The following is a 25743-nucleotide window of genomic DNA, read 5'->3' as shown; positions in this document are numbered from 1 at the left end:
GGTGGTGTAATGCCCTTGCTTTTGGAGTGCCACAGAGGTCGGCTCTCTCCCTAGTTCCTCTACAGCTACACCTCGCTGGTGCTATGGGCTCACGACACCCAGCTAAAGCAGAGCCCACACAACCCAGGCTTAAATCTGGGAAGCACTGGGGAGGGCTGTCAGGCAGGCATGTTAAACAGGACAGCCTGGTCCGTAGCAGGAATACACTCACGTCAGGCTCGCATCAGGCTCTCGCACCGTCGTGTTATGCCTAACACACTACCTGTTATCTCCACAGGGCCAGGAAACCTCGCTTCGTCCTGGCAGATGAGGAATCCGTCTGTTATTCGGACATTCATCTCTTCTAGGCTGGAATACCACAGTATGGTCTATCTAAGCACGAGGTACTGTGTGTGATGTGTAGGAAATTCTAACCCATACAAAACGCTACTGCACTTCTATTCAGAAGCACTCGGAACACATCGAGCCTGACCCCACACAGCTGCACACCAGCTTCCCTTCAAGTTTTAGGCCAAGTGCCAGGTTTTTGTCCTTATCCTCATGACTTAACCCACAGCACAAGACAACTTGCAAAATTAATCTGTATGGGATGCAGAATTTCACTGAAGGCCAGTTCAAGACTGCGAATAAACTCTCCCAGAATCTAGAATTGTCACAAGTCTCCCACACCCACTGCTCTAAGTGGCAAGGACACATTTTGCTCCTGCTTTCTCCAGCTTAAAAGCCCAACACAAAAAACCTGAAACAAAACAAAAACAACACTCTACCACCACCAACAGCAAAATCTTCACTAAAAACAAGGGCTCCTCTCTTCATGCTTCTCTTTCTGAGAAATAATGAGAGAAGCACACGACTGCGGTGAGTCACGTTGTTCAATGCATGACTAAAAGAGGTCCAGATTCTACAGTAAGGAGTACAGGAGAAGAATGCCTATAAAGCAGAATAGCAAGTGAGGAAAGCAGAAATCAAGTAACAGAGAAAGTTCAGGACAGTTTTATGAGCAAATTATTAAAACAATTGCTGTGGATGAATGCATTTCTGTACTGCAGGTCCCAGAAGCTTTGGCTAATCTCTTTTCCAGCAGAAGTACAATCCCTCCAAATGCAGAAATGGTTACTGCTCCACCCTTTCAGTGTGCTGGCAAATAACAGAGCATCTCCAAGAACCGTGCTTTCTGAAAGCCACATATACTGGAAGGAAGTTCCAGTCTAGAAAAAAAAAAGTTTTTGGGGAGCAGAGGGCAGGATTTAAATGGGAAAATTTATGACCCGGTTTCCCGAATCCTCTGTAAACAACCTCTTTGCTTGGATGGTGACAGCACTAGGATGGAAGGAATAGCAGAGCAATGCCTCTTGGGGGTGATGTTCTCTTCCACTTGCAGCTCAGGAGCAGCCAACTACATCCCACAGGATACCCCGTGTGCTTTCCCAGGCAATTCTAACATGGGCCATGGGCTGGGTTACGAGGAGATGTGGCTGGGCAGCTTTCCGCAGCAGAATGCAGCTACCCTGAGAAGCACAGCGTGGTACGTCACAAAGCCACTAACAAAGCTTATTTCAGAAATTGTGGAAGCAAGCGAATGCTGGGGTTTTGCTGGAAGGAAAGACAAGGTTTTTAAGGCTACTTCTGCACCCCAGGGTCAGGAAAGGGCTAATAGCTTGCCACCGAACCACCAGAACAGCATGGAACACAGGTCCACGCATGCAGAATGCTGTGGAAAATAAAAGGCATCACTAATATTGAGTATTACCCTGTGACACTTGGGATAGTTTTGAAACAAGCCATCTCCTTTGGGGAGATGGTCACAGGCGGCATTTTACTACTATTTTGGACACAAAGGCATAAAGGACTTGGAGGAGGCAGCTGAACATAGGACCCAGCTCAGTAACTCACCACAGGCATCACACTCCATGACTGTGTTCTTCAGGAATGTTATCTCCTTAATCTAGAAGAAAACAAGAACCACCGCTTAGCCTAAGGCTGAGTTTTGCTCCCATGCAAACTAATAGCCCCACTGCCAGAAAACAGGGTGTCTCTCTGAGACTGCACAGCTACTTACAAACAAATTAACTCTTACCCCAAAGCCTGTGTTGCAGACTTTCTGGAAGCTGAGGTGGCTTGTAGTCCCTGCTGTAAGTCACTCCCTACTGGAGTGTTTCTACAGGCTAACTTGGTAATACTGCTCTATCACAGATGCAGGAAGGACTTGACTTGAACACACAGAAACAAGTGTCATGAAGAAAGAGGAATCTACATTATTTGGGTCTTCTCTAGAAGATGCTGAACTAGCAGTCCTAGAGAGGTCTGCTCTATCTGCAGTCCAGGTCCTGCATAGGTAAAGTCAGGAGGAGGTTCCTCTGTGAGCCATTTTTTGCAGATACATGAATATTCTCTGCCATGGCTTATGCCATTCTTTGGCCCTAACGCCCTTGCCATGAGGGTATTTAGAATCTATTCATGAAAGCTCCTCCCTCCAGACTCCCTCTGATACCCTCTAGGCTCCTGTTCCTTCAAGCTTGCTTCAGTAAAGAGATAATCTGTAGCATCAGCAGTGCAAAGATGCCATTCCTTTTGTGAAGAAAGGAATATGGGACAGGCACAAGTAAGCATGTCAGTCTCAAGCTAACATTTATATGACTCTCTAGCATCTTAGATAGCAATCCAGACTTCTTTCCTTGCAAGAGCCTTACTGCCTATCTATAACTGATGCTCAGGACCACCCTTCCGCACCCCATGGACTTCATGCTTCCACGATTAAGTCACTTCACTTTGACAAAGGCTTCTACTCATGTCTCTCTGCCATCTCCCAGGTGTAAGAGCAAGCTTTCATTCTGTGTTAGACTCTCTCTTCCCTCCAACAGGGCTTGGGGTCACGTATTTTGAATAGTTACAGCAGGGACAGATCTAACCCAAATCCCCAGAACATCTCCCATTAGAAGTGGGTGACAGAGAGCAGAGGGGACAATTTGGAGCACTTCTAATGAGTATCAGTGGTTCCTCTGTGCCAGCAATCCTTCAGCCTTTGACTTGGGAGAGGAGATCTGGCCTTTTATTGTTATGCCTTTTGCCATCCTTATTGCAAACATCCGAAGATGCTGAATCAAGGACAAGCAAGTTTTAGAAAAAATCTCTCCACAGATTTAGAAATTATGAACTGCCACCTTGGCTCTCCAGTGGTATATACAAGTTTGTCTTCTGAGAAGGAGTGTTCTTGAAAGTGCAGTTGAGAAAAATGCCATGGATAAAAAAAAAAAAATAGGTGGCAAGAGCGAGAGAAAGAACAAATAGAAAACCTGTATGGAGAAGCAGTGCTAAGCTGGAAGGGAACACTGGAAATCGTTGCTCGAGGCTGCCAGGAGCCATGTCTGACCTGATTCCTAGTAAACACTGGGTATTTATGCAGCAGCCTGAAATGTGAGAGCAACTCAATGCGGCAGATGTTTTTGCAGATTAGAGGCCGCCCAGTTTGCACTGGCACAGAGATCTGTCTGCCATTCCAATTATCTGGCAGGCAGAGGCTGCTGCCCTCAGCTCCCGGAGTGGATAAAGGGAGAATGGAACCTTTTTCTTTACTTAAAAGAGAGTTGACCAGACAAACCACCATCTCCTCGTTAAAACGGGAAAAGATCTAAGCACCCAAGAAGTTCCAAACTGCCTAAGAAACAACTGGATTCAGAAAGATTTAGGATTAAAACAACAAGAGGAAAGAGTGAATACAGAGCTTGTTTATACTCCGTACGACTTCCCTTTCCAGGACCCTAATAGATGGCTGAAAGATCTCTTCCATCTTCCAAGTTTGGACTCTTTACTGATTTCACGAGCCCACAAAACCAAGGAAAAAGTGACTTGTTTTTCCAGTTCAATATATACCCACTGTGTGTGCCTGTCTTTTTTTTTAATTCATTCTCCATGTATGCTGTTTTTCAGGAGAGTTGTAAGCAGCACAATTTGGAATTCAAATGAATCTGAGAATTACTAATCTGATTGTGAGACCACCTCTTGACACTGGTTTGCAGCGCAATAATTCTATTGCTCGTTTCACTTAAGAAGCAGCCCCCTTATTCTAGAATTCAGCACAGAAGGCAGAGGATTCAGAGATCTCTCTTGTGCAGCATATAAGGAATTGGATTCCTTTCTCACTTACCTGCTGTTTCAACAAGTCCCGAACTTCCATTAGCACACGGTTAGTTTCTCTCATCTCTTCCAGCATTTCTGGCCCAACTTCACCTCCTAAAAAAATCAAAGTGGTTGGGAAAAACACAGAAGAGCCATTAGCAGTACAAACCAACTGGTATTATTAACTTCAGCTTAATATTAAAGATACAGACTCCTCCACACCGGCCTCTGCCAGTTCCTAACTAGAAGCTTGCTGGAAATAACAGCCTTGCACATAGGGCAGAATTTGCTCTGGGCAGGGCAGACCGTGATAATCAGCCGCGCCTGTCAGGGAGGTAACAGTTACCCCTCAGCAAACAAATTGGCCTGGCAGTCTGGCATTTGTGGTAGCTGTTCATCTGGCATGGTCTCCACAGTTCACACATAGGAAGGCTTTGCTGCCAAAAGAAGCAAATTAATAATTCAGTGCTGTGGAAGCTGCTCTGAAGGACACCACTAAAGTAAGGCTCTTTGCTGAGTCTATCACAAACGTGCTGCCAAGCACTGAACGTGGAAAACCAGCACATTAGCCCTTGCCTCGCCTCTTCTCAAGGTACAGACTTTTTTCTTGCACAGACGTGTTCTTTCTGGGTAGTGGCAACTTCAAATTACCCTGTAGCGGCTTTGGGACACGGGATCCATCTGCTCATCCATGCAGCATGGCAAAATCCTGTGTAAACTATGCTGAACAGAGGATGTAAATCATCCTACGAGGTCATCTAGGGCAGATTAACACGATTTTTCCTCCCATCTGCTGGATTCTGGGCATGCCTAGTCCTTTGAGACATACTAAAAATCTAGTCTGTACTCCAGCTTCGCTCAAGAAGAAAGAATGGAAGTAGCTCACCGTTTCCAGAATTATGTAAGTTTTAAGAAAAGTTGAACCGTTCAAAAACAATTGGACACAAACTTCAACTGTGGTCTTCTCCTGTCTGCCATGAGAAAGCACAACCTCATTTCTCTAGTTTTTTCTAGATTAATTGATCATCTAACAGAAATCACACCTTGCCTACAGTGTAAGCAAACCTTTATGAAGGGAGAAATAGCAGTGTCTTCTACAAACAGCACTGTGTGTTCAGGGGAAAATTAGCAGGAGTTAGGAGTCTGCCTCCTTGAGCATGGCGAATTTGCCGGTGCCAAAGGCAGGCTGTGAGCCTGTGCTACTGACTTGGTACAACTTCAGCATTCTCAGGGGACAAAGAAGAGTCTGAAAGCCTCGTGGGTCTTCCTGCACAGAACCAAGAGGACTTTATGAATATTTGTAACCTCTCCAATACATTTTGGTTTGGGAACTAAATTGAAAGTACCACAAATGTGTCATTCTAAGACAGAAAGACTGAATTAAGTGATGTTTCTTATTTTATTAAAAACAAGGAGCTTGCACATAATTTCTGACTTCAAACAGAGGTTTTAAATAAGCTCTTCATGAAGGCTTCAGGCAGCTTCCGTTACTCCTGGGAAGAATTTTCCATCCCTAGATGTAATTTAAAACAAAAGTTTGGGGTTTTTTTAATATTCAAATTCACAACAATGATTCAGCCACTCAGGAGTAATTTCCAAAAGAAATCTATGCACTCACAGACATTTCCATTACTCTGCATCCTACTCTATGGACTCAGTTTGTCTCCAGAAGCACACACCTGAATCTCTGGTACGCAGTCTGAGTCTGCTGGACCCCACAGATCCTCTTGGAGTTCAGCATTTCCCTAGTGGGCTCTTCAGAGACACGGAACTTTTGTAATGAACTTAGCATGGCTACGTTTTTAGAAGTCAGGGCTCCCCTGAGCTCTGGGTGCACAAGCAGAGAGAATAGCCAAGGATCCTGCTATAGGACATTCTGTACGATCTGGTTTTTTAACTTAAATCATATGCAAAATTCAAATTAAAGTGTCTCTTGCAGGTCATTACAAAACACACCAAAATTTCCAGTTGCCCTAGAATAAATGTTTTTCTTAAAACACTTCACTTAAAAAACTTCTAAAAAAGTTCAGGAGGGGAACCGGGGGAAAATCTAAGACTGAACATTTACACAGTTAAGCTTCAAGTTTCATACGAAACTACAAAATCCCTAAACATTGTTCTTAGGTTTCAGTAGATGCAGTTGAAATGTTACATTCTTCTTCATTCCCTTCTGCAAAACAGAATTTTTGTAGGAGTCTAGAAAGCATACAAGTCCAGAAAATATAGAAATAATTAAAATTACTTACCAGCTCTTCTCTGCTGACATGATGTAAAAGGACAAGAGAGGCAGAGGAGAAAAACAAATGCTAGACCTGAAATCATCTTTGAATCTCCAGGCAGTGTGGATGTACGGGCTTCTCTTGCAACGAATTTTTAACCTGCAGGTTTGCCTCTGCTCCCCATTAGTGTCTGTGGTTTGCTATTTATGAAGTTGCATTCCTTCCTCTGAAGTTCTTATTCTCTGATGCTGGACGAGGGGTGGACGTCATTTCTGGCTGCTAGTCCACAGAGAACGTTACAAAAGTAAACAATATGAGAAACTCATCAGGAGAGTAGTTTAATTTTTTTTTTAGACCAGCTTGCCCCAAAATAGGTCAGAAAATTCCAGAATTAAATGAATTCTTTTTGGATTGGGGTTTTTATTTCTTCTTCATGGACACAGGATAGACAGATGATTCATAGCCCTATCCCTCACAGATTTTCCTTCTAAAACTGCTCGCAAGATCACAAAAGCTATGAGACATCTGGACTTCACTAGAGTTTCAGAAAAGGCTCTTTAAAGTCCCAAAAGACAGTTTTACCACTCATACTTGGGGTAGAATTATTGAATCATCTTCCAACTCCAAAGAGGAGCTATTATCCTTTTTCGGAGAGGGATCGAGTAAACGTACTGGCCCTTAGAGGCTGATGTTCTTATTGCCCAGGCTTGTCTAAAGGAAGGATGCAGTGCAGAAATGACAGCATGAAAGCAAGGTAGACTTTGCTGTTTCTTGTCTGAGGAGCAATGAGTCCCAATCCAGCATTTTCCATCAGTTAGTCTCAATCCAGCACTTTCCATCAGAAGACACAGAGCGGATTGAGAAATGCATTGAGAGCAGCCAAAGAAAATCTGCCCAAAGAAAATCTTAAAGCTACCACATCAAGGAAACTGCAGTTAAACTGCGACCTGTAAAATAGGTTAGTCTGAAGACCAGCGAGATTCTTGATCACACATTCTCACTGTTTGATTGTGAAATCTGTCAGTATGTTGATCATACAACACCCTTGGGGACACAGACAGGAAAGCCCCAGGAAACAGTAGCTCAGTCTTTAAAGTGTTATAGCAGCAGGATTCTTGCATATTTACATAAAGATTTTCTTCTCATTTTGGCCTCAGACCTCCCGTGTTCAGGAAAGAACTTCCCGTCCCTGTGGCTGTCCACAATTCTTGAAGGTAACAGGGCGCAGTCTTGCAGGCGCTGGTGAGCATGTACGTTCACTAAAGTCAGCAAATAAATATTATTAGTTTTATGTTACGAGAATGCTGCAGCAGACAGATTTTACACTTTCTTGCACCAAGCAAATTTATACTGGAAATAAAGTTACTTTGCACGTGTTACCTAGGTGGCATTTGTATGATTCTGCTTGTCTAGTGCACGTGCCATCTCATGTCACACACACTTTTTGCTGTTGACCCACAGGTAAATCAGCTTTGAGGGTTTGATACTTGTGGTAAGCTAAAGTGGTTTAGCTGGAACTCAGAACAACTGAGTTTCCCAGGTTTTAGCATTTATGGGTCCTTCTGGAGACATCAAAACCACGGCAACTGATTATCAAGATAAAATATACTGCTTTTCCCAGTGATGTTGTGGGAAATATTATTTACAGTTTCTATTTTATAGCAATAAATGGGGAATGAATGAAAAATACCCTTTCGCCCATCCTACAGAGACCAAGTCTTTCACCTGAAACAGTGATGTCTGTCCAGCTTGTTTGAAGATGCTGCTGTCAAGAGGTGAGAGAGGTGCTCAGACTTTGGAGACTGCTCAGTCCAGGACCCTGCTAGATGGCAAGCAACGAAGCCCATTCGTACCTGTTATGGTAGTGGAGAGTTTCAAGGGAAAAGCACATTACTTCAACAGAAGCCTGATAGGTCACTAATAGAAGAAGGTTGTTGCCAACTATCAAGAAAAAATCTGGGTTTTTTTTTCAAGTGGGAAGAAGTCATGAAGCTCCAGAAAGAAAGAGATATAACTCACATGGAATGAAGAATGGACAAGGGTCACTTGTGAGGTCACCTTGGAAACAACTGACATCAGATTTGCTTTGTGTGGAGAAATGTATGTCACTATAGAATGCTGAGACAATCAAAATCCCAGCTCTACAAAAAAGAAAAGAAAAAAGGAACTATTCAATAGAAAGCAAATAAAATATGTATGAGCAGTAGTGATGTTTTCTGCGAAGTACAGCATTACTCAATGAAATCAGGACACAAAACCAAACAAATCCACATTAATAAAACCCCTTAAAGCCAGACACCTAATAAAAAAGTTGCTTGAAAGTCCAGTATCCAGCTAACTGGATAATTCCGTGTTTCTAAGTTTTCAGGGGCCAAAACCCACCAATTTTTGAGAAAAGATAGTAGGCTGACTAAAACAACCATTTCTGAGACCATGTGAAATTCACTTGTAAAACAACGTGACCCCCCCCGCCAGCAAGGGAGCGGTATTTGTGTCCAGGAGGAGCTGTCGGAGACTACCCAGAAGAGTCCTGCTTCCCCTGTACCGAGTTCAGCATTTTTCTGAACACTTTCAGCTGCCCAGAATCACATGCCCTTTTATAATACTATAAACTGAGGATCACGTTGTATGTAAAATTCACTGTATTTTTCCAATATGCTTACTATTTAACATCCAAATTAACTCATCAAAACCACATTATAGAGAAGTCAGATAATTTTCTTAGGTTTTACTATGAAGTAAAGACACTCAAATAATTGACATTAAAAAGAAGAAATCTCCCAAGCTCCTGGAGGACAAAAGGAAGAGTGAATCCCTCTCTTCTGAAGAATACCTTGTATGGACGAGCTGTACGTCACCGAAGTATTTAAAACATCCAGGGCTACCAGCAGCAAACCTCGATCTCTTTACAGGGAAGAGAAAAAGAGAACTTTGGGAATATGGATAGTCTGCAAAGTGGGTGATCTGTAAGTACCTCACCATCTCTGTTCTCCCCTGCAAGAGAGTCACTAATAATGAGTTTATTAGTGGAGGCTGGGGAGCATACTGAACTGGCTCACAAGAAGCACATGTGACTTGTAAGTACCTTTGCAGTTAGCTGAGGTGTTACAGTGCAAGAGGAAGACTGTGAGTATGTACTTAGAAAATGCAAGTTCTCAAACTCAGTAAAGTCATGAATGTTGACTGCTGAGAAATGACATTCATTTTCCTCAGCAACAATTAGTGTAGGACAGCATGGTGACAGAGCAGTGCTTATTATTGCTCACTCATGCTAAATGAAATGAACCAAAGTGTATTAAATCTGCATTACACCAATTTTCAATATTTGAACAAGTCTTCTGCATATTAAGGCAGCAATCAGTATGTCTTTATATTCTTCTAGAAACCTGAGGCCATTTCTCTTTAGTCTCCAACAGTTTCTGGGATCATTTCTATTCATTGACAGCAGCAAAATAACTGTGCAAATTAAGATGTAGCTAGTTTATACAGAGCTTTCTTGAGTTGAGCAAGACACAGTGTCTCCACAGGGTGAGGTCATTCCTACCTTTATTTTCCTTGGACTCATTTTATACCTTTCTATATTCAGATCTGAGAGCTAGAAATCTCTGTAAATCACTAACGCAGCTTAAACACACAGCAGCAGATCAGAAAGTGGTCATGGCTTGTTTGCCTATATCTGTTTAAACAGGACAAATTAAAAAATAGCTGATATATCTGAAGTTATTATTATCTGATTGGGGAAACATCTTCCAGATTTGTCAGTATCATTTTTTAAGCATTACTGATCTAAAAAAAAAAGGAGCAGTAGATAGTGTTTATTTGGGCTTCAGTGTAGAAGTGTTTTTGCACTCAGTGCAGTGCCAGGTTAGTTACACCTTTTTCCCTGACTGGAGTTGACATCACAAATGAAACCAGCACACAAACAAACAACAAAAAGAAAAGCTCATGCTAGTTTAAAGTTTAAATATTTTCCATCTCTGTGTTTTTAACTAATTTTGCCAAGTGAAGGACAAAAGTCAGAAGGAAAAAGTTATGTTTCAGTCTTGTAAGGTCAAGTTCTAAAAATAAGTGAAAAACACCTACACCCTCTGAAATGGTATGCTAAGTGTTTTACAATGTTTCTTATATATTTGTGGTCATAAGAAACCAAATTTTACAAAAGATGACCAGTAAGGATTTCAAAAACCATTTCCTCCCAATACAGGATCAATAGTACCTATGGCACTCTTCACAAAGGCTTCTCTACCCTGTTCTTAAATGCTTCCAGCGATGGAGACTCCGCAAGCACCCCAGGCAGCCTGCCAATGCTTTACATCCCCAGTGTTAGGACATGTTTCCGAGGGGTGCTATTTAAGTCCATCGCTTCCTTTCTTATTCACCATGGACTCAGAGAGCAGATCAGTCCCTTCTCTGAAGTAGCACTATGTATCTGAAAACCTGCATTTCAGTCCTATACTTTCATAAAAGAGTCTGGTAATGTGTGTGGCTTCCAACTTTTGTACAACCAATATAGAAAGGTGGAGATGAAAAATTTTCATAGTCATTGCAGACTGTCAACAGGTAGCCAGTTCTAAGAGAAACATAAGTCTTGAAGTCTGAACTAAACCCCAATCAGTCATGATTTTTGTTAATTGTCGCAGTATATAAACTCTCTGCGACTCAGAAGATACATTATCTGTTGTGGTGAACTGCTAGATTAAAACCAATGTTGAACCAACCCGACACATTTATGCAATACTCATTTCTGTTTCACTCCTGAGTACACCAGTAAGAAGCCCGCTACATCAGAATTTCACAGCAGAGGTTTTTTCAGCTTGGACTTATTTTGAATGCCACTGTCTAACATTTACAAATTCCAAAGATACACATTGCAAAAAGGACTGGACACTGAAGTTTGAGGCCCAGCTGCCTGCAGAATATTCAGTCGTGTCCTACCTTTCTACCATGTGCTTCCAGACAAAACAAGAACCTACTTTCGAAAGTTTGCAAAACATGATTTTACAGCTTGATTATGTACAAATACTTATTTCATCCGTTGCTAAAACACAATCTCAACAAACAGGATTCCTAAATGATCTGTACTTGGACCTATTTGCAGTCCTGAGGTAACAGTTTAAGTATTAACTAAATGATGTAAAGAATAGCACCAATGCTTTATGGAGGACAGATTCATTTTTTGACATAAACACCTGAAGTGATGCAAATATTACACACAAAATCCGTCAGTCGATACCTAAGAACATCTCCCTCCCCTCCCTGTATGCCCCATTCATTACAAGATGGAATAATCTGTTAAAGGCCATGGTTTGTTGCACGTTTGAAGAGTTACAGCTTGCCGCAGTCTGGTTTCTGTCTCTAACTTTCAATTCCTCATGAAAGCAAGGCACTGAAGGTCACTGAAGACCTTTTATAAGTACTTTAAATGTTTTTTTCATTTAATCAATGGCAAACTGCAGTGACAGAGAATCAAGCCTGTGAAATGTAATAAATGGACACAGCTCCATTGTGCACTATGCTAAGTTTATCATTCATTCTTCTTGTTGTTTTCTACCCTACTAATGGAATTTGACTCATGTCAGTGAAGACATTTACATGAACTAAAAAACACTCACAGAGCAACTCGCTGTGGCAATAGGAGGAATGACATAAGGCTGGGCCACAACCACAGTATCACAGCAACCGCCACGTTGTGACAGGGACGTCTCCTGGGAGGAAGCTATTGCCTGACACACAGAAACTGGGGCCCTCCTTGAAGTGAGACCAGAAGGGTCAACCTCCCAATTTCTGATTCAACACTGTTAGAAATTTGATGACTTTTAGCCTTTCTGCATATGAAAGGCTGACTTTCAAGGGAACATCAGTTTTTACCCTGAACGTTTTCTCAGAGTTTTGAATGCAACAGAACACAAACACCATAACGTTGGTGTCTAAAAATAGCTGCAAAGTGGTTTCTGAAAAAAGGTGCAGAGATGCCTTCCGATGTCTGAGGGAGGAATACCACAAAAAAGAGACTGACGAGCTGAGAACACATTCAAACTCTTTGTTTTATCCTCAGCTCCTAACCCCCAACCAAAAATAGTAACCAGAATCAGTACGACCTGAGTAGGGGTTTTTCCAATAATTGTGCTGTTGAATAGCCAACACAACAAATGCACATTTAATAAGTAGGAGACATTTGTAAGCTTTCAAACACCTATCAAGAAATTGATGCCTTTACCACCTCCTTTTTCTTTCTTTCTTTTTTTTTTTTTTTTAACTTGAGTGAATGCTGAGGTAGAGGGAAAAGAAAGGTGCCAGTCTGAAAATTTCTAAGTGTGTCATCAGGACAGATTCCCTGCACCTCCAGATCTGACCTAGGAAGCTACTAGTAAGAGTCGGAAGCAGCTTCTGTCCCACAAGGTTTTTTGTTTCTTGACCTCTCTAATGAGACTCCCAACAAGATAACCAATCTGTAGCAACGAGGAGAGAGATAAATGGCCTGATTTTTTATTGCCACGTTACTGAGGAAGGAAGAATCCTGCTCTACAGATATGGAATGGAATCACTCAGAAGCTCAGCAGCTTGTGCTAGGTCATACCATGTGAGTAAATTGAACCTGGAAGCCCAAAGCTCATGCCAGCACTGTAATAACTAAACCGTCTTTCTTCTCTGAACAAGGGGAATCTTCATTCACAAACATTGGCAGGGAAAGATACTGAAAAAAAAAAATGCACATGCACATTCATCTAAACTAAGTGATACTACATAATGTCTGGGCAGCCTTACCACCACTGTAGGTGGCTGATCTTCCTGGAAGTGTCCTATTCTACCCACATTGGCCGAGAGAACGACACACGATGATGCGGGAACTCTGAGGAGCGTCAGCAAGAAAAGCTGTATTTTTACAAGAGAAGAAAATATCAAACAACTATAACCCTGCAACAAACAAAACGTGTCTAAGTGCACAGTAAGAACACCACAGTTCAGTTTCATGGCAGATGTGGTACTGAACTTCCAATACTCAGAGAGCAGCAGAAAGCATGAATGAGGCTAACCTAGACTGTTCAGGTAGTCTCGGTTACTAGATTACTTGGTTACCAGTAGATCCATCCAGGGAGTCTACTCAGAAACAGCACGAGATGAGGCCAGTGACAGGACTGGTGACAAAGCCACAATATAAGTCCAAGGTCTGTGCAGAGACAAGGCTACAAGATCACCTTGAACGTTGTCCTTCATTTAAAATATGGTCCAGAACTTCCCAGCGTCTTGCTGAGTTTTGATAATGGAATTTGTCTCTAGAAAGGCCGCAGCACTGTCAAATGTTCCGTGCTCCTGGGTCCCACACAGATAATCCCACTCCTTCCAAAATGCCTGAGGCATTGTGTCAACATAAGCCTGTCTGAAGAGAACTAAGACACCTGGAATTAAATTTTCTTTACAAAACTGAGGGCAGGAGGCCAATCAAAGGGCCCACAAATTTCATATCGGCCCTCATTCAGTTTTGCTTTACCTCTCGTTTAAGCCTGCCAAAGACAAACTGTGACAAACCAGAAGCCCAAGGGACTGAAAAGCAGTGGCATGTTCAGATCAAGAAGAGCTGTCTCCCATCCTTCCCTCCCTCTCAAGCAGCTCGCTGTAACAAGGCTTACAGACAGGGGCGTAAAATGCTGCCAGAGCTCCTTCTCCCCACTGCCACCCTACTCAAAACTATTCCCCAGCATGTGTTGTAATCATACACCCAGGAGGGCTGTTAAAACCTTACAGGAAACATCTCACATTTTTTCCTTTACTATTCATGCCATTTTCTATCATGGACAATAAAGACTGCTAACACTGGATTAAGCTCATTTGCAACAATGAGCTACTATTGCTCCAGGAGCCAGCGGGAGCTCAGACTCACTGAGGGAACTGGGAATAATTAACTGAATTGTACTGGAAAAAAAAGGAGAACACTGAAGGCTGTTTTGACCAAGAGAGATACAAACTGATGTGATGGTTAAGCCATCAGGTCTTGCTGGGAATTATTGTTGGGAGTATCATTAATGCTTAGAGTATGCAGTTTTCTTCAGTAAAACTGCTTTGGCTGTGGTCTCCCTTTTTGGTGTTTGCTACTAAAAGACACCTCCCAGAGTCATAATGACAATAACACAGTTTTACTGATAGCTTTCACTCGTTGCTCAGCATGCACTAAGTCACTTCCCAAAACTCTTAGGGATAGCAAACGTTAAAAACAAAAGCTTTTCTAAGCAGACTGGGCTTTCTTTTCCCCTAAATGATGTATATAATTCATCTCTGTGATCAAACCTTCTTATTGTGTAATTCAGGGGTCTTCAGCAAGAGTGTAAACAGGAATTGTCTCATTACAGAAGGGACTGGAAGTGCTCAGTGCTCTGAGATCACACATGTAGGTGGGCAGACAGCACGTACACTTTTTAATAGTCTAGGGGACCTCTCTTGGGGAGCATTGACTTGGTTTGGATCATGTACCAAGACTTACTAACTTAGAAGAAACATCTGGCATTGTCCCCTTCATAGGCAGAATATCAAACCTGAGGAACCCTGGAAATCTACTCTGATACATTGCTGGAACTGTCTGCACTTTATTAGTTCAGTAGCCATACATAAATGCACACATTGTGTATGAATAATACTATTTCTGTATAATACATACAAGTATTACTTAGATGAGTATTTGCTGTCCTCAAATTACTGCCTTCTACCCACAAGTTGGCACATGCCTTTAGCCTTTTGACACGCAGCTTCAAAAAAAGATCAAGTTTCCATCATGCCTTTCAGCAAGGAAGATCCCAAGGAGCTTGACAATCTATTCATACCTAATACCACCAGAACACAGACACCTTTGGGACAGAGAGCACAGCCAAACACATAACAAGAGTGCAGAACAGCAGAAAAAAAGGGAAACATTTGGCTTGAGACTCCAGAGGAAACCTTTCTTTTTATAGAGAGAGCGAAGGAATGGTTAGCATCCATTCACGGGAGACAGAACTCTGCTTTCTATGGTCACATCCCAAAGACCCACAGAGAAAATGTGAACTTCACAGTTTATTCTGCCTCAGAAGTATGAAGTGGTAAGTTACCTTTCCCAACAAGCTGGACCAGTAGTTCTAATAAGCATGTTCAGACAGACCACAAAGCTGTCCTTTCTGTGGACATCTGAAGGGAACAGCAAGAAAATTTCCATGCCAAAAGTTATATTAAGCAAACCTGTTCAGGTCTGCTGGATACATGCAGCAAAAAGCTGTAGCTTTTTGTTAAGTGTTGATTCAAGATTAACGATGGTTCTCTTGACATTTCCTCTCTTGCTGACTGCAACAGGGGCCATTTTTTTTCTTCCCCTTTGCTCTTTTTCACACAACCTCTCCATAGCAATTAGCTCTACTGCTTACACTTTAAAAAATACCAAAACAAACAAAACCCCCACCAAAAACCATAAGGAAGATATCTGGTGTAATTTAACAGCTGGAAATAAGCAAAACCAGTACCAAGCAATCAGGTCTTTTCAGGACACCAGTCATCAAAAGACCACTGTTGAGGTACTCTGTTAAAATTTCATTTGCAGTCAGCTGTAAGCAGGAGATATAAACCTTTTCACTGCTGAAAGTCAGAGTTAACTTGTACGAAGAGGAAGAAAGGATAGATCACGCTGTATTAATCCCCCCTCACACCTTCACTGGCTATGGGGATGCTGAAAGCATGAGGTCAAAAGCCTGACCATGCTTTCTTCAAACTCAACTCCTCAAAATATTGGATGGGACAAAAAAGGGGGAACAGAAGTTGATCACTAAATGCAGTGCTCTTTGTCTCGTCTCAGGAAGAAGCTACAAACTTAAGTTCAGTTTTAATACAAGTAGTTTAACACTTAACTATGATTTTTTCTTACAAAAGGGAGATGTGGAAAAAAGTCTTTATGAATTACAATGAAAATTCTTCAAGTGTGGGTGCTTTCATCGATTGTCGTGGAATGAGGATGACTGGGAGATTCATGAAGAGCAGAAAGAACAGAGGGATATAGGAAGCACCAGCAGACTGTCAAGGCTGTTCTCTGAAGCAGTCTTATTAGCCATATGTAAAATGAGAATCTTGAATATGAAAAACAAAAATGAGTTTATTATTATAGCAGAGCCCTAGTATTCCACAAAAATAATTCTTTCTCTTATGATGGTGGCTCAGCAGAACATTGTCTCAATCTTTTTTGCTTATGCCTCACTTCAACCGATTAATAACTTTTGTTAGATTTCAAGCAAATAAGCATGAATCTTCTTCCTGGAAACTGTCTTTTATGCCTTCATTAATTGTTCCCAAAATCTTGACCACAAAAGGATGCCAGATCCTCAAGGATGAGCAGAGAACGACAAACCCGGTATCTTCTAGACAGACCCCATTTTATCACAAGGCAGTACACCCTCCAGGCTGTTGTCCTCCTTCCAGTGTTTGCCTGAGGCGTTCCATAGGCTTTCTGTCAAAGGTAATTACGGCTGTCATAGGAATGAATAGACAAAGATGTTCACAAGGCCCACGCTCTGGGGGTGGGGAAGGACAGCTATCATCCTCAGAAGCAGGAGCACGTTGTCTCTCTCAAAAGAGAGATCTCATACAATACGAAGACGAATTTTCAAACAGAAATAATAGCACAGAGCCAGGCAGCTGAGCCCTCATTCACATCTGGTTAGATAACGATGTTAAATACTCAGCTATTCTCATGCAGAAGTATCTCCCCACTCAGGCCTGAAAGCACACAGGTACGACTCAAAAATGTTACTTGAGTTGCAGCTTTCGCAAAGCTGAAGGGAACATCTGTGCTACCTGGCCCAGACTACTAGAAAGTTATTAACAGGTGCAAGGCAAAAGAATCCATTCAAGAGGCCTATTCGCCTCAAAGTAAACAGTTCCATTTCTCAAACAGCTTGTTTCACCAACTTCACAGACTGTCGAAACAAAGAAGCCACAGGCTCCCAAACGCGTGCTTTTCCTGGCGCACACACTGTCAGTTCATCTTATCATACATCTCTTTTCACATGCGCATTTTATTTTCATAAGCTTTGAGACATTACAGATTACTGGCTTTCTCCAAAAATTGTGCTTCTTTGTACATCATTTATAAGCTCAGAGGAAAATTCAACATCATCCAGACTACGGGTTGGTTTTTTTTTCACCCCTAGAGAAATGGAAAAATGGCGTGTACAGAGGCTCACAAGTGGTGGGAAGCCCTCCAGAAAGATGGAGTCTGGAGACTAGTCCAAACCTCCTGAGTTTTCAAGAAAATATCAAACCAGAAATCTCACAGGAATGAACTGGCTCTGGAGATTTCTGGCAATTCCTTCTCCTGACCCCACCCAAAGCTGAAAAACAGCCACAAAAGCAAATCTAATCTTTTTCACAATATTTTTCAGTATCATGGTCTGTGTAAAAATTCCAGGTAAGTCCGTGCTTCATCTAAATTGCTCTTCCCATCCAAACGTTGCAAGGACACCTATTTAGCCTAATTGCAACAGTCACAGAATTACTCTATTTTTAATTCCACATGGAAACTGGAAGTTTGATCCTCTGTATTTTTGCAATGCTTCCTTCAATAAAGGCCAATTGCTCTTGGCTAGCACAGCAGTCAGTTTCTTCCATTAACCTTTATTCCAGCCAAAATACTTTGGGTGTAAGCGACATTGAGTTCCTGAGACAATGACAGCCAGAGAAATACCTATCATGAGAGTGGAATCTGAGAGCTCTCCCTAAACTCCAGCTGCCTTGTCTCTCCTTGACATCTTTTCAGTCTTTGAATCCTTTCTGCACAAGCCATTACACCCTTCAACACTTCTTCCAGGAAAGCGCACACAATTCCAGGAACCCCACGCCTCAGGGGGGCAATGACAAAAGCAAATTTCTACTGGCAAGGCAGGAGCCAATGTTGAAACTTTGAGCCTCTATACACAAACCTGGTAAAGGCTACCGCAAAGACCAGTGTTTCCCAAGGAAATCAAATATCAATGCATGGTTTGGATAGGAGATCTTCTGGAAAGAGTAATGAACATGTCTAACCCTGTATACTCAGCAAAATCTGATCTCACAGCCTGAGATCATTTGCTGGCTTCAAGTCACATCTGGGACTTACTCCTAACACAGCGGGAAGAGAAGTTGCTTCTAGGGACATCCAAGTTCCACTTCTAAATCTCCCTATAAAACAGGAGCTTTTGCCATTTAGTACTGCAGGTGCCCTCTCCTTTTATTTTTTTTTCCTTTTCTTTTTTTTTTTTTTTTTAGATGAGGTTTGTGGTGGCCTCTAGCGGAATATGGAACAGAAGCTATAAAAAGCAAAAAAGCAGCAAGGCATGTGAAGCCTCCTACAAAGCTGACCAGGCCTTCAGCTATTCATAGCAGAATTCACTGGGAATTTGTTTTAAACTATATGTACTTGCTAGTAAAGGGCTAATCTCTGTACCCTTGCTGGAGAGTGATCCATCAACCCAGACCACTTGCAGCACCATAAAGGGTCATCCTACACAGAAAAAACCTGTAACACCACAGTTTTTAAACGATATTTTTGATGTTTCCTGATGTTCATCAAGTTGTCAAGTCCACAAGAATAACATCCCTTGTTTTGTTTCAGTCTTTCTGCTTCCTCAGCAGAGGAGGTGGATGCAGGTTATAACTGGATTTGTTTTGAGCCGCAAGAGAACAGTTCAAGATCAGTCTGGGATCACCGCAATCATTCAGGCTGTTCCAGTGCTCCAGCGAGCCCAAGATTTGGCTTCTGACTTCAAGACACACGGACTGATGATGAGTGAATACACTATTTGACTAGAGTTATAATACCTTCCTCCCCTCCATTTCCTAGTAAGCCCTCACGCTCATCGAAAATACTGGGTTATTTATCCTGCCACTCCTCAGGATTATTCTAATATGCCTTTTCCATCATGAGCTTGCATGCTTTGGACTTTCCACAAGCTCTTTATTACTCTATGCAACTTCTCCTGCTGTAGAAGTTCTTCTGCATTTTGGCTAGTGGCCCTGTGTTGCTCTTGATCCAAAGGAGTTCATTGCCCAATGTTTAACATTACTTTTTGTTTAAATGACATCATTACTAAAGCGCTATTTAGAATTATTGCTCTCCAGACCTTCTTCATAACCTTTTTGCAATCATCTCTTCCAGCAGAGTCATATACTAATCTGCTGCCAGGAAGGTGGCCTAACAAGTTAGTATCTTGTCTGAGATTGGACGGCCACTCACTTGCCGGAAAGCTTCCCACAGCACCTTTGCCCTGTCTTCATACTACAGCTGAAATAAAAGCTGCAGGATGTGGTTCAACAACATTTCATTCTCTTAATAACATTTTGCTAACAACAACTTAAAAAAAATTTCTGTGTCCTGGGTTTCCTCCATATGACATAAGGCTCATGGATATCTGGACCAGAACTAAGAAGCTGTCTGAAAACTTCTGTTTGATCATAAATCAAGCCCAGTAACTACCTTCTTAGTAAAAACAGCCCCAGTCCACAGTTTCCAGACTCCATGATGGGTTCGTAGTGTTGCCATGGCCCTTGCTCAGGGTCCAAGAATTCAAGCAGACTCCACTTTCATTACAGCACCTGTAGCAGCTTCTGCAATGGCACCACTTGATAACTGCTGGTCTGCGTCACACTGGAAGGAACAGCATGGAAGGACTCCTTATCTCTCTGTCTTTACACAGCACTTCCAAAACCTTTCCATTTATTTACTCGCCGACACACTGGCTGCCTTTCACAGTGGGAGCTCTGCCTCCTCACATGGTGCCTGGAAAAGCCAAAAGTGAAGGCTAGCTGGGCAGTTAATTTGGAAGTGCTGTTGAAAGCCTGGCAGAAGACAGATTGGATCAGGTCCAGAGAAGGTCCCGAGGTGTTGCCATCAGGGTGCTGCTGCTCCCAAGGCAGGTCAGTGGGTCTTAAATCGTCCTTTCTGAGGAAGTCTCAGCAACCAGCCCCACCAAGTTGGGGTGAGAGAATTGCTCCACTTCTGCCCTGGCTTAGCGGCTTAGGAGCAGGCTGTGAAACCGTACTGAGAAAGGGAAACCAAATAACCCTTAGCAAAGGAACTCCACGAAACACTCCTTAACACCAGTCTGATAGTGGGAAACCTTGTCTCAAGCAAGTAGGGGCAAATCCACTGTATTTTAAGCCCACTGTGTTTAGGAAGCAGGTTGTATAATCAACTGAAGTGTTCACTCTCAGGAGTACTGTTAAAATCTGGGACCCCACTGTCTTCTTGATCTTTTCATATGCTGTTTGATGAAATTCCACCAGTGGCCTGGGTACATTTCCAAGGAACTCATGACTTCTGGGAAGGCATTACAAAGCTACACTGTAACCATTCATGACCTGCGTTCAGTACTGGCTTGATTCCTCCTCAAATCCACAGCATTCTGCAAAGAAAACATTCTTTCCACTTCAAGTAAGCTTCTCCATCCTGACACCAGTCTGGTTCAGGCACCCAATCACTTCTTGCTCTGCACTCATCCCAGACATCAGAATCACAGGGCTTCCATGATGGCAAAACAACTACGACACCTAATACATTCGGTTTCCCACAATCCTAGATGTTTGGGTTTTTTTCCAGCAAGAAATAAAGCAAAAGCAACTGTTAATCTTACTAGTCCTACCTATAGCTGGTACTACAGAATGAAAGTCCCTGCACTTACTGTCTTCTGAACCTTTAATATTTGCAATGAAAAGATAAGCCCTAGCTGGTAAATTCTGTGTTTCACATCAAAGAAACTGAGATGTCCATGAAAAAAAACAGAGAGGATTATTCTTGAGAGCCGAAGACCAGAAAATCAAATGGTACGTATTTCAGGACAAGGACCATCTTGGATGCAGGTGTTTATATTTAGTCCAACAGGAATCTGAACCACTCATATAAGTCATGTAGCCACATTATATGGCTAAACACACATTCCTACATGTGTGTTTAGATACTCCCCGCCCGGCAAAACCCAAAGGGAAGCACACCTAATTATTGGATTGCTTACATTATTTCATTTTTAAGACAAGTGCCAAATTAACAGATTTCTCCCACAGCAGGATGAAGGATTTACTTGGATGGATTTACTTTATATGTAGAGAATGCAAGTATGTTATTCACTTAAACAAAAAGCAAAGAAAAAGACAGGGTGGGACTCAAAAAATACTGTTTTTCAAATGATCTGTTCTCTTAGGCTACTCTTTACAAAAACAACCTCATATTTAACCCTGTGCATGTTACCTTCCCCAAAAGCTAAAAACATGTCTGTAAAGCACGAATGCTTTTGAGAAGAAAGCAAGCTGTTACCGCGTTAGAAGTCATGTTGCTAAAACTCAAAGTATTTATAAACTTAAATGAGACACCAGGGATAACCTGAAAATTCACCACTCTTCTACTTTCCCCACTAAAACAGAGGGAGGAACACCAGTCCATGAGATTCAAACACACATCAAAACCCTTTGTGAAGTACTGGATTTTACATTATACCGAAATAACCTCACTGCTTCTCCATCTGCCTAGGATAACTGCCAGGAATTAAAACAAAGAAACATGTACCCTCTTTGTAGTCAATCAAGAGCTTCAAAATTTGTTTTTAAGCTCAGATACAACAACATCTGTTTTGAAGAAGCCCCGTTTAAAGAAATGTTGATGCCCATTTAGAAACCAAATATTTTTAACAAGTCTGCTCCTTCCAGAACTCCTACCAAAGACAGATTTAATAGGTAACAGATCCTCTCAAATACCTTCTTGAATATATGCATCAATTCCAACATTTTTTTCTTGGATTTCAGAAGTTACGTCTTTTTGCTAGCAATCTTTAACTTCTGTGACCAGTTCAAGAGAAGTAGATCACTTCACATAGTATTTTTGCAACCAAAAACCTGCAGAAAGCCAGAAGCTCTGTTCATAAAGATTTTTCCCTTACATTAGTTCCTTGAATCCAGATTCTGTGCTAACGTGGCATTGTTTAGGAAGAACACACGCTTAGCTGTTTTCAAGGTGTGGGAGTTACAAAGGATTTGAATACATTTTGCACGGGAAGGATTTCAAATTTTATACAGGAATAAAGTATTTTTAATTAGTACTTTAATATTAAGTTACCTTTTCACAGTTTATTAGCTGTTTAGAATCCACTTAGCTTAGACAGTGAAAAAAACCTGATTCATATCACAGAGTTTATAGGTAGTTTCATTTACTGGCTTTCATATACTGCTATTACCTTCTTATGTCACTCATCTCCTTAATATCCAAGTACCTTCTTCATTCAAGATCACTGAAGAAATGTCAAGATCTTCTCCTCCTTTTCCTTCATTGCTTTAAGTTACCTACGCATGACTTGCTTCAGGAATACATTTTATAGCCACAATTGAACCTGCAGGTAAATCAGTTGAAACAGAAATATTACACAACTTCTGAAGGATAAAAGCATTGAGATTCCCCTGATAATGAGTAATAGCCCTTTTTTATGATTTTTCTATACTACATTACTCGTACTCCTGAAATCAAAGCTGGGTTGCATTTACTGTTGCGCTTAGATTTCTGGCACCTTAGAGAAATTATTATATTTACACAATGATACTTTTCTGATATGCTTTTAACTTGTGAAAATATTCTATGCATTAAAGGAAGTTTTTAAAATGACCTTTCAGTCTAGTACCACTTGACAGAGATCTTTTAATATGATGTTAAAATATCTATCATGTAAATTTAAGCATTGACTGAAGCCCATAAAGCTCTAAGTAAAAAAAAAAAAAAAAGAGTCTCTATTTCCACCTTACTCAGAACAGCCCCTTCTCAAAGTATTATTATTCTGATCCCATAAAGCAGCCTGTCCAACTAGTGATGCCTCTGTCTCACCACGGCGCGAAGTAAAGCTTTACTGACATTAGGGATTAATAAGACTGCATATCCTTAAACACACACGCTGCATTACTTTCAATCTAGTGCATATTAGGACTGTGCTTTTTAATTTCACAAGAGCCCAATAAACCCTTCAATATTTACTTAAGGGGATTTTATGGTCCCCTTGTTTCATCAAGGCATTTATATGAGCTCTGCTCTTACAACATTTGCATCATCGGCCATTAATTTGGGAAAATTAAATAAATGAAAATAGCTCCATAACCTTCTTCTCCACATGCCTACGAAATTCTGCAATATTTGTTGGTCCAATAGCTAGAGATGGAACAAAAATACAGCCAGCCTAACCGCTCCCTGTCCCAACGCTACTACAGACATTCCAGTAGGAAAAAGCTGAGGAAAGATTATGAAGTTCTGGGAAAAGATTCATTTTAGCTATTAATGCTTATTATCACATTTACGAAGGTCTATAAAGCTTTTTAAAGATTATACGGGATGAAGGAAGCCATAGAAATGATATGATCCCAGAAGATCTTCCTAAACAAAAGGAAAATGTATGTTGCTATGATCCTGCGTGAAGCTGTTCTTTAGATTTTTTTTCCCAGCGCTGCGTTAGCTTTCCTTCTGTGTCCCTCTTGTGGTAACCGAGAAGAACTGTAACATCTGCAATGGAATAGCTAATTCATAGCCTTCAAAAATTTTGGCTTTGTTGCTGCATTTTTGGTGCTTTTTTTAAACAATTATTTTATTGAAATTTTATCAGTATACAAGGGAATAGCTTTTCTTTTTTTAAAAAAACACAACAGGTATTCTTTGCTTTTCTATTTACTAGTACTCAGGCTAGGTAAACTAGGTAAAAATGCACAGAATTTTCATTTGAAGATTTGTTTTAGGGAGGAGGCAAGCAAAAGGAAAAACAGAGAGAGACAGAAAATGAAGAACTTTTAGAACAGTATGAGTTACCTGAACATTAAACAAAAAAGAAGAAATACAGAGACGTTAAAATGCAGATGTGAAGTGACAGAGCAGATAAGAAGATAAAGGGATTAAATATGCAGAATAAATTTACTGATAGCATTTATTGTTCCACAATATGTTAATGTATTGCTAACCACAGTACTTATTATATAGACATCACCATCACATGTGTAATGTGTGAGCCCTGCTCAAGCATTCTTTGTCAAGAACATCTCATCTCTGCTTCATACTCATTTTCCCCTAACCTGACTTGTTTTATCCCAGGATAAAAATACACTCTTTTTTTTTTAAATCCAACCCTGTCATCTGAAGTAGCAGTTTTGCAAAGATTCCTCACGCTTGGTTTGATTGGCTCTGAACCCCTCACGTCATCGTGACACTTTCTAGCACTATCTCCATGGCTTGGAGTTTGCAGAGACCAATCAGTTCACTCCTTTTCATAACAGCTTGTTTTCAGCCCTCTCTTGTGCAGTCCTGAGTGGAGGACGTTATCAAATCCCAGTGCTAGTGTGTCTTGGAATTGAAATGAGTTTCAAGGAAAGTCCTCTGGCAAAGCCAATTATTTTGAGTCAGGACTGCGTTATTTCTACCAACACTTAAACTGCTGTATGCATCAGTTTTACACATATAATCATCAGGAACCTTTATTATCATTTCTTCACGATAACCACCTTAATTTTTTTAGCTCATGGAAGCAAGCAGAAAGCATCTTTTTAAAAATTAAATTCACCCACATTTGTTTTCCTCGATAGCTTCTTATGGCTAAGTATGTCTTGCAAATTTTAGTTTCTAACTATGCATAAAAATGGCAAAGCAGCAACATTTTCAGAGAACGTGCTCCAGTTTTCTGAAGTGTTACCTTTTTAAATTTCATATTGGGTGCACAACAGTAACGACCAATGAGTCAGAGTGCTATTTCCCTGCATTAGCCCACATTTAAAAGAGAAAATTTTCACAAAATACGGCTTACACAAAAAATACCATCTAGAAGCTTTGTAGTGTAGCCTGCATGTGCGCCTCCACGTTTATCTTTAAAAGCACCATAGTCCAGTTTCCAGCATGCCGTGAACTACAATTAAGCAATAATACATGAAATTCAAATGTACCCTCTTCACAAGTCATGCTTCTATATTGGCATAAAGACTATTTGCAATCTCCCTTCTAAAACAGAGTAACCAGGAGCCCAATGGCCACAACTAATTGCCAGTTTGATCCCTCGTCAAAATATACCGAAGTGAACCGCAGCCTTTCCACACGCGGCTCGCTCCGGTTTCACTCTCGCCGTGCTTGGCGGGGAGCGGGGTGTCCCGGGCGGTGGGGGATCCCCGCGCAGCCCTCCAGCTTCAGCACCTCAGACAGCAGCACCCTCTTCTCCCTCAACGCGGCCAACCGTCCTCCGCGCCTCCCTGTCAGAAGCCAAGTTTACCTGTCGACGGCACAGTGAGCCATCGGCGAGTTTTTCAAACAGCTGGTCTTTAAAAGCATTGTTATTTTCCATATTATGTAGGGGACAGGGAAAGAAATCTAGCAGCACATCAAAACTTTGATCGGTTTCCAAGACTTTTGAGGATTCTGTAAACCAGC

General features: G+C 41.4%; 1 protein-coding gene across 3 annotated transcripts in view; it reads right to left on the bottom strand.

The window, feature by feature from the left end:
- Positions 1-25743, bottom strand: part of COMP (cartilage oligomeric matrix protein) — a 37503-nt gene that overhangs the window by 9724 nt on the left and 2036 nt on the right. Inside the window, exons 4-11 of one of the 3 annotated variants that reach the window (XM_075443988.1) lie at positions 25141-25565; positions 22541-22693; positions 8355-8476; positions 8061-8188; positions 7463-7594; positions 6363-6614; positions 4145-4230; positions 1894-1945 (exon numbers count right to left, since the gene is read on the bottom strand). In XM_075443988.1, the coding sequence (XP_075300103.1) occupies positions 1894-1945; positions 4145-4230; positions 6363-6438 (214 nt within the window). In that variant the 5' untranslated portion in view covers positions 6439-6614; positions 7463-7594; positions 8061-8188; ... (1 more) ...; positions 22541-22693; positions 25141-25565. Of the gene's footprint in view, positions 1-1893; positions 1946-4144; positions 4231-6362; positions 7595-8060; positions 8189-8354; positions 8477-22540; positions 22694-25140; positions 25714-25743 lie in introns of those variants that run through there. The other 2 variants (XM_009932256.2, XM_075443987.1) reach the window with 2 other exon arrangements.

The sequence above is a fragment of the Opisthocomus hoazin genome, chromosome 27 (genome assembly GCF_030867145.1).
Source record: "Opisthocomus hoazin isolate bOpiHoa1 chromosome 27, bOpiHoa1.hap1, whole genome shotgun sequence".
In the NCBI taxonomy this organism is placed as follows: domain Eukaryota; kingdom Metazoa; phylum Chordata; class Aves; order Opisthocomiformes; family Opisthocomidae; genus Opisthocomus; species Opisthocomus hoazin.
Note: the sequence above shows the minus strand (reverse complement) of the source record. Positions and strands in the feature narration are given on the sequence as shown.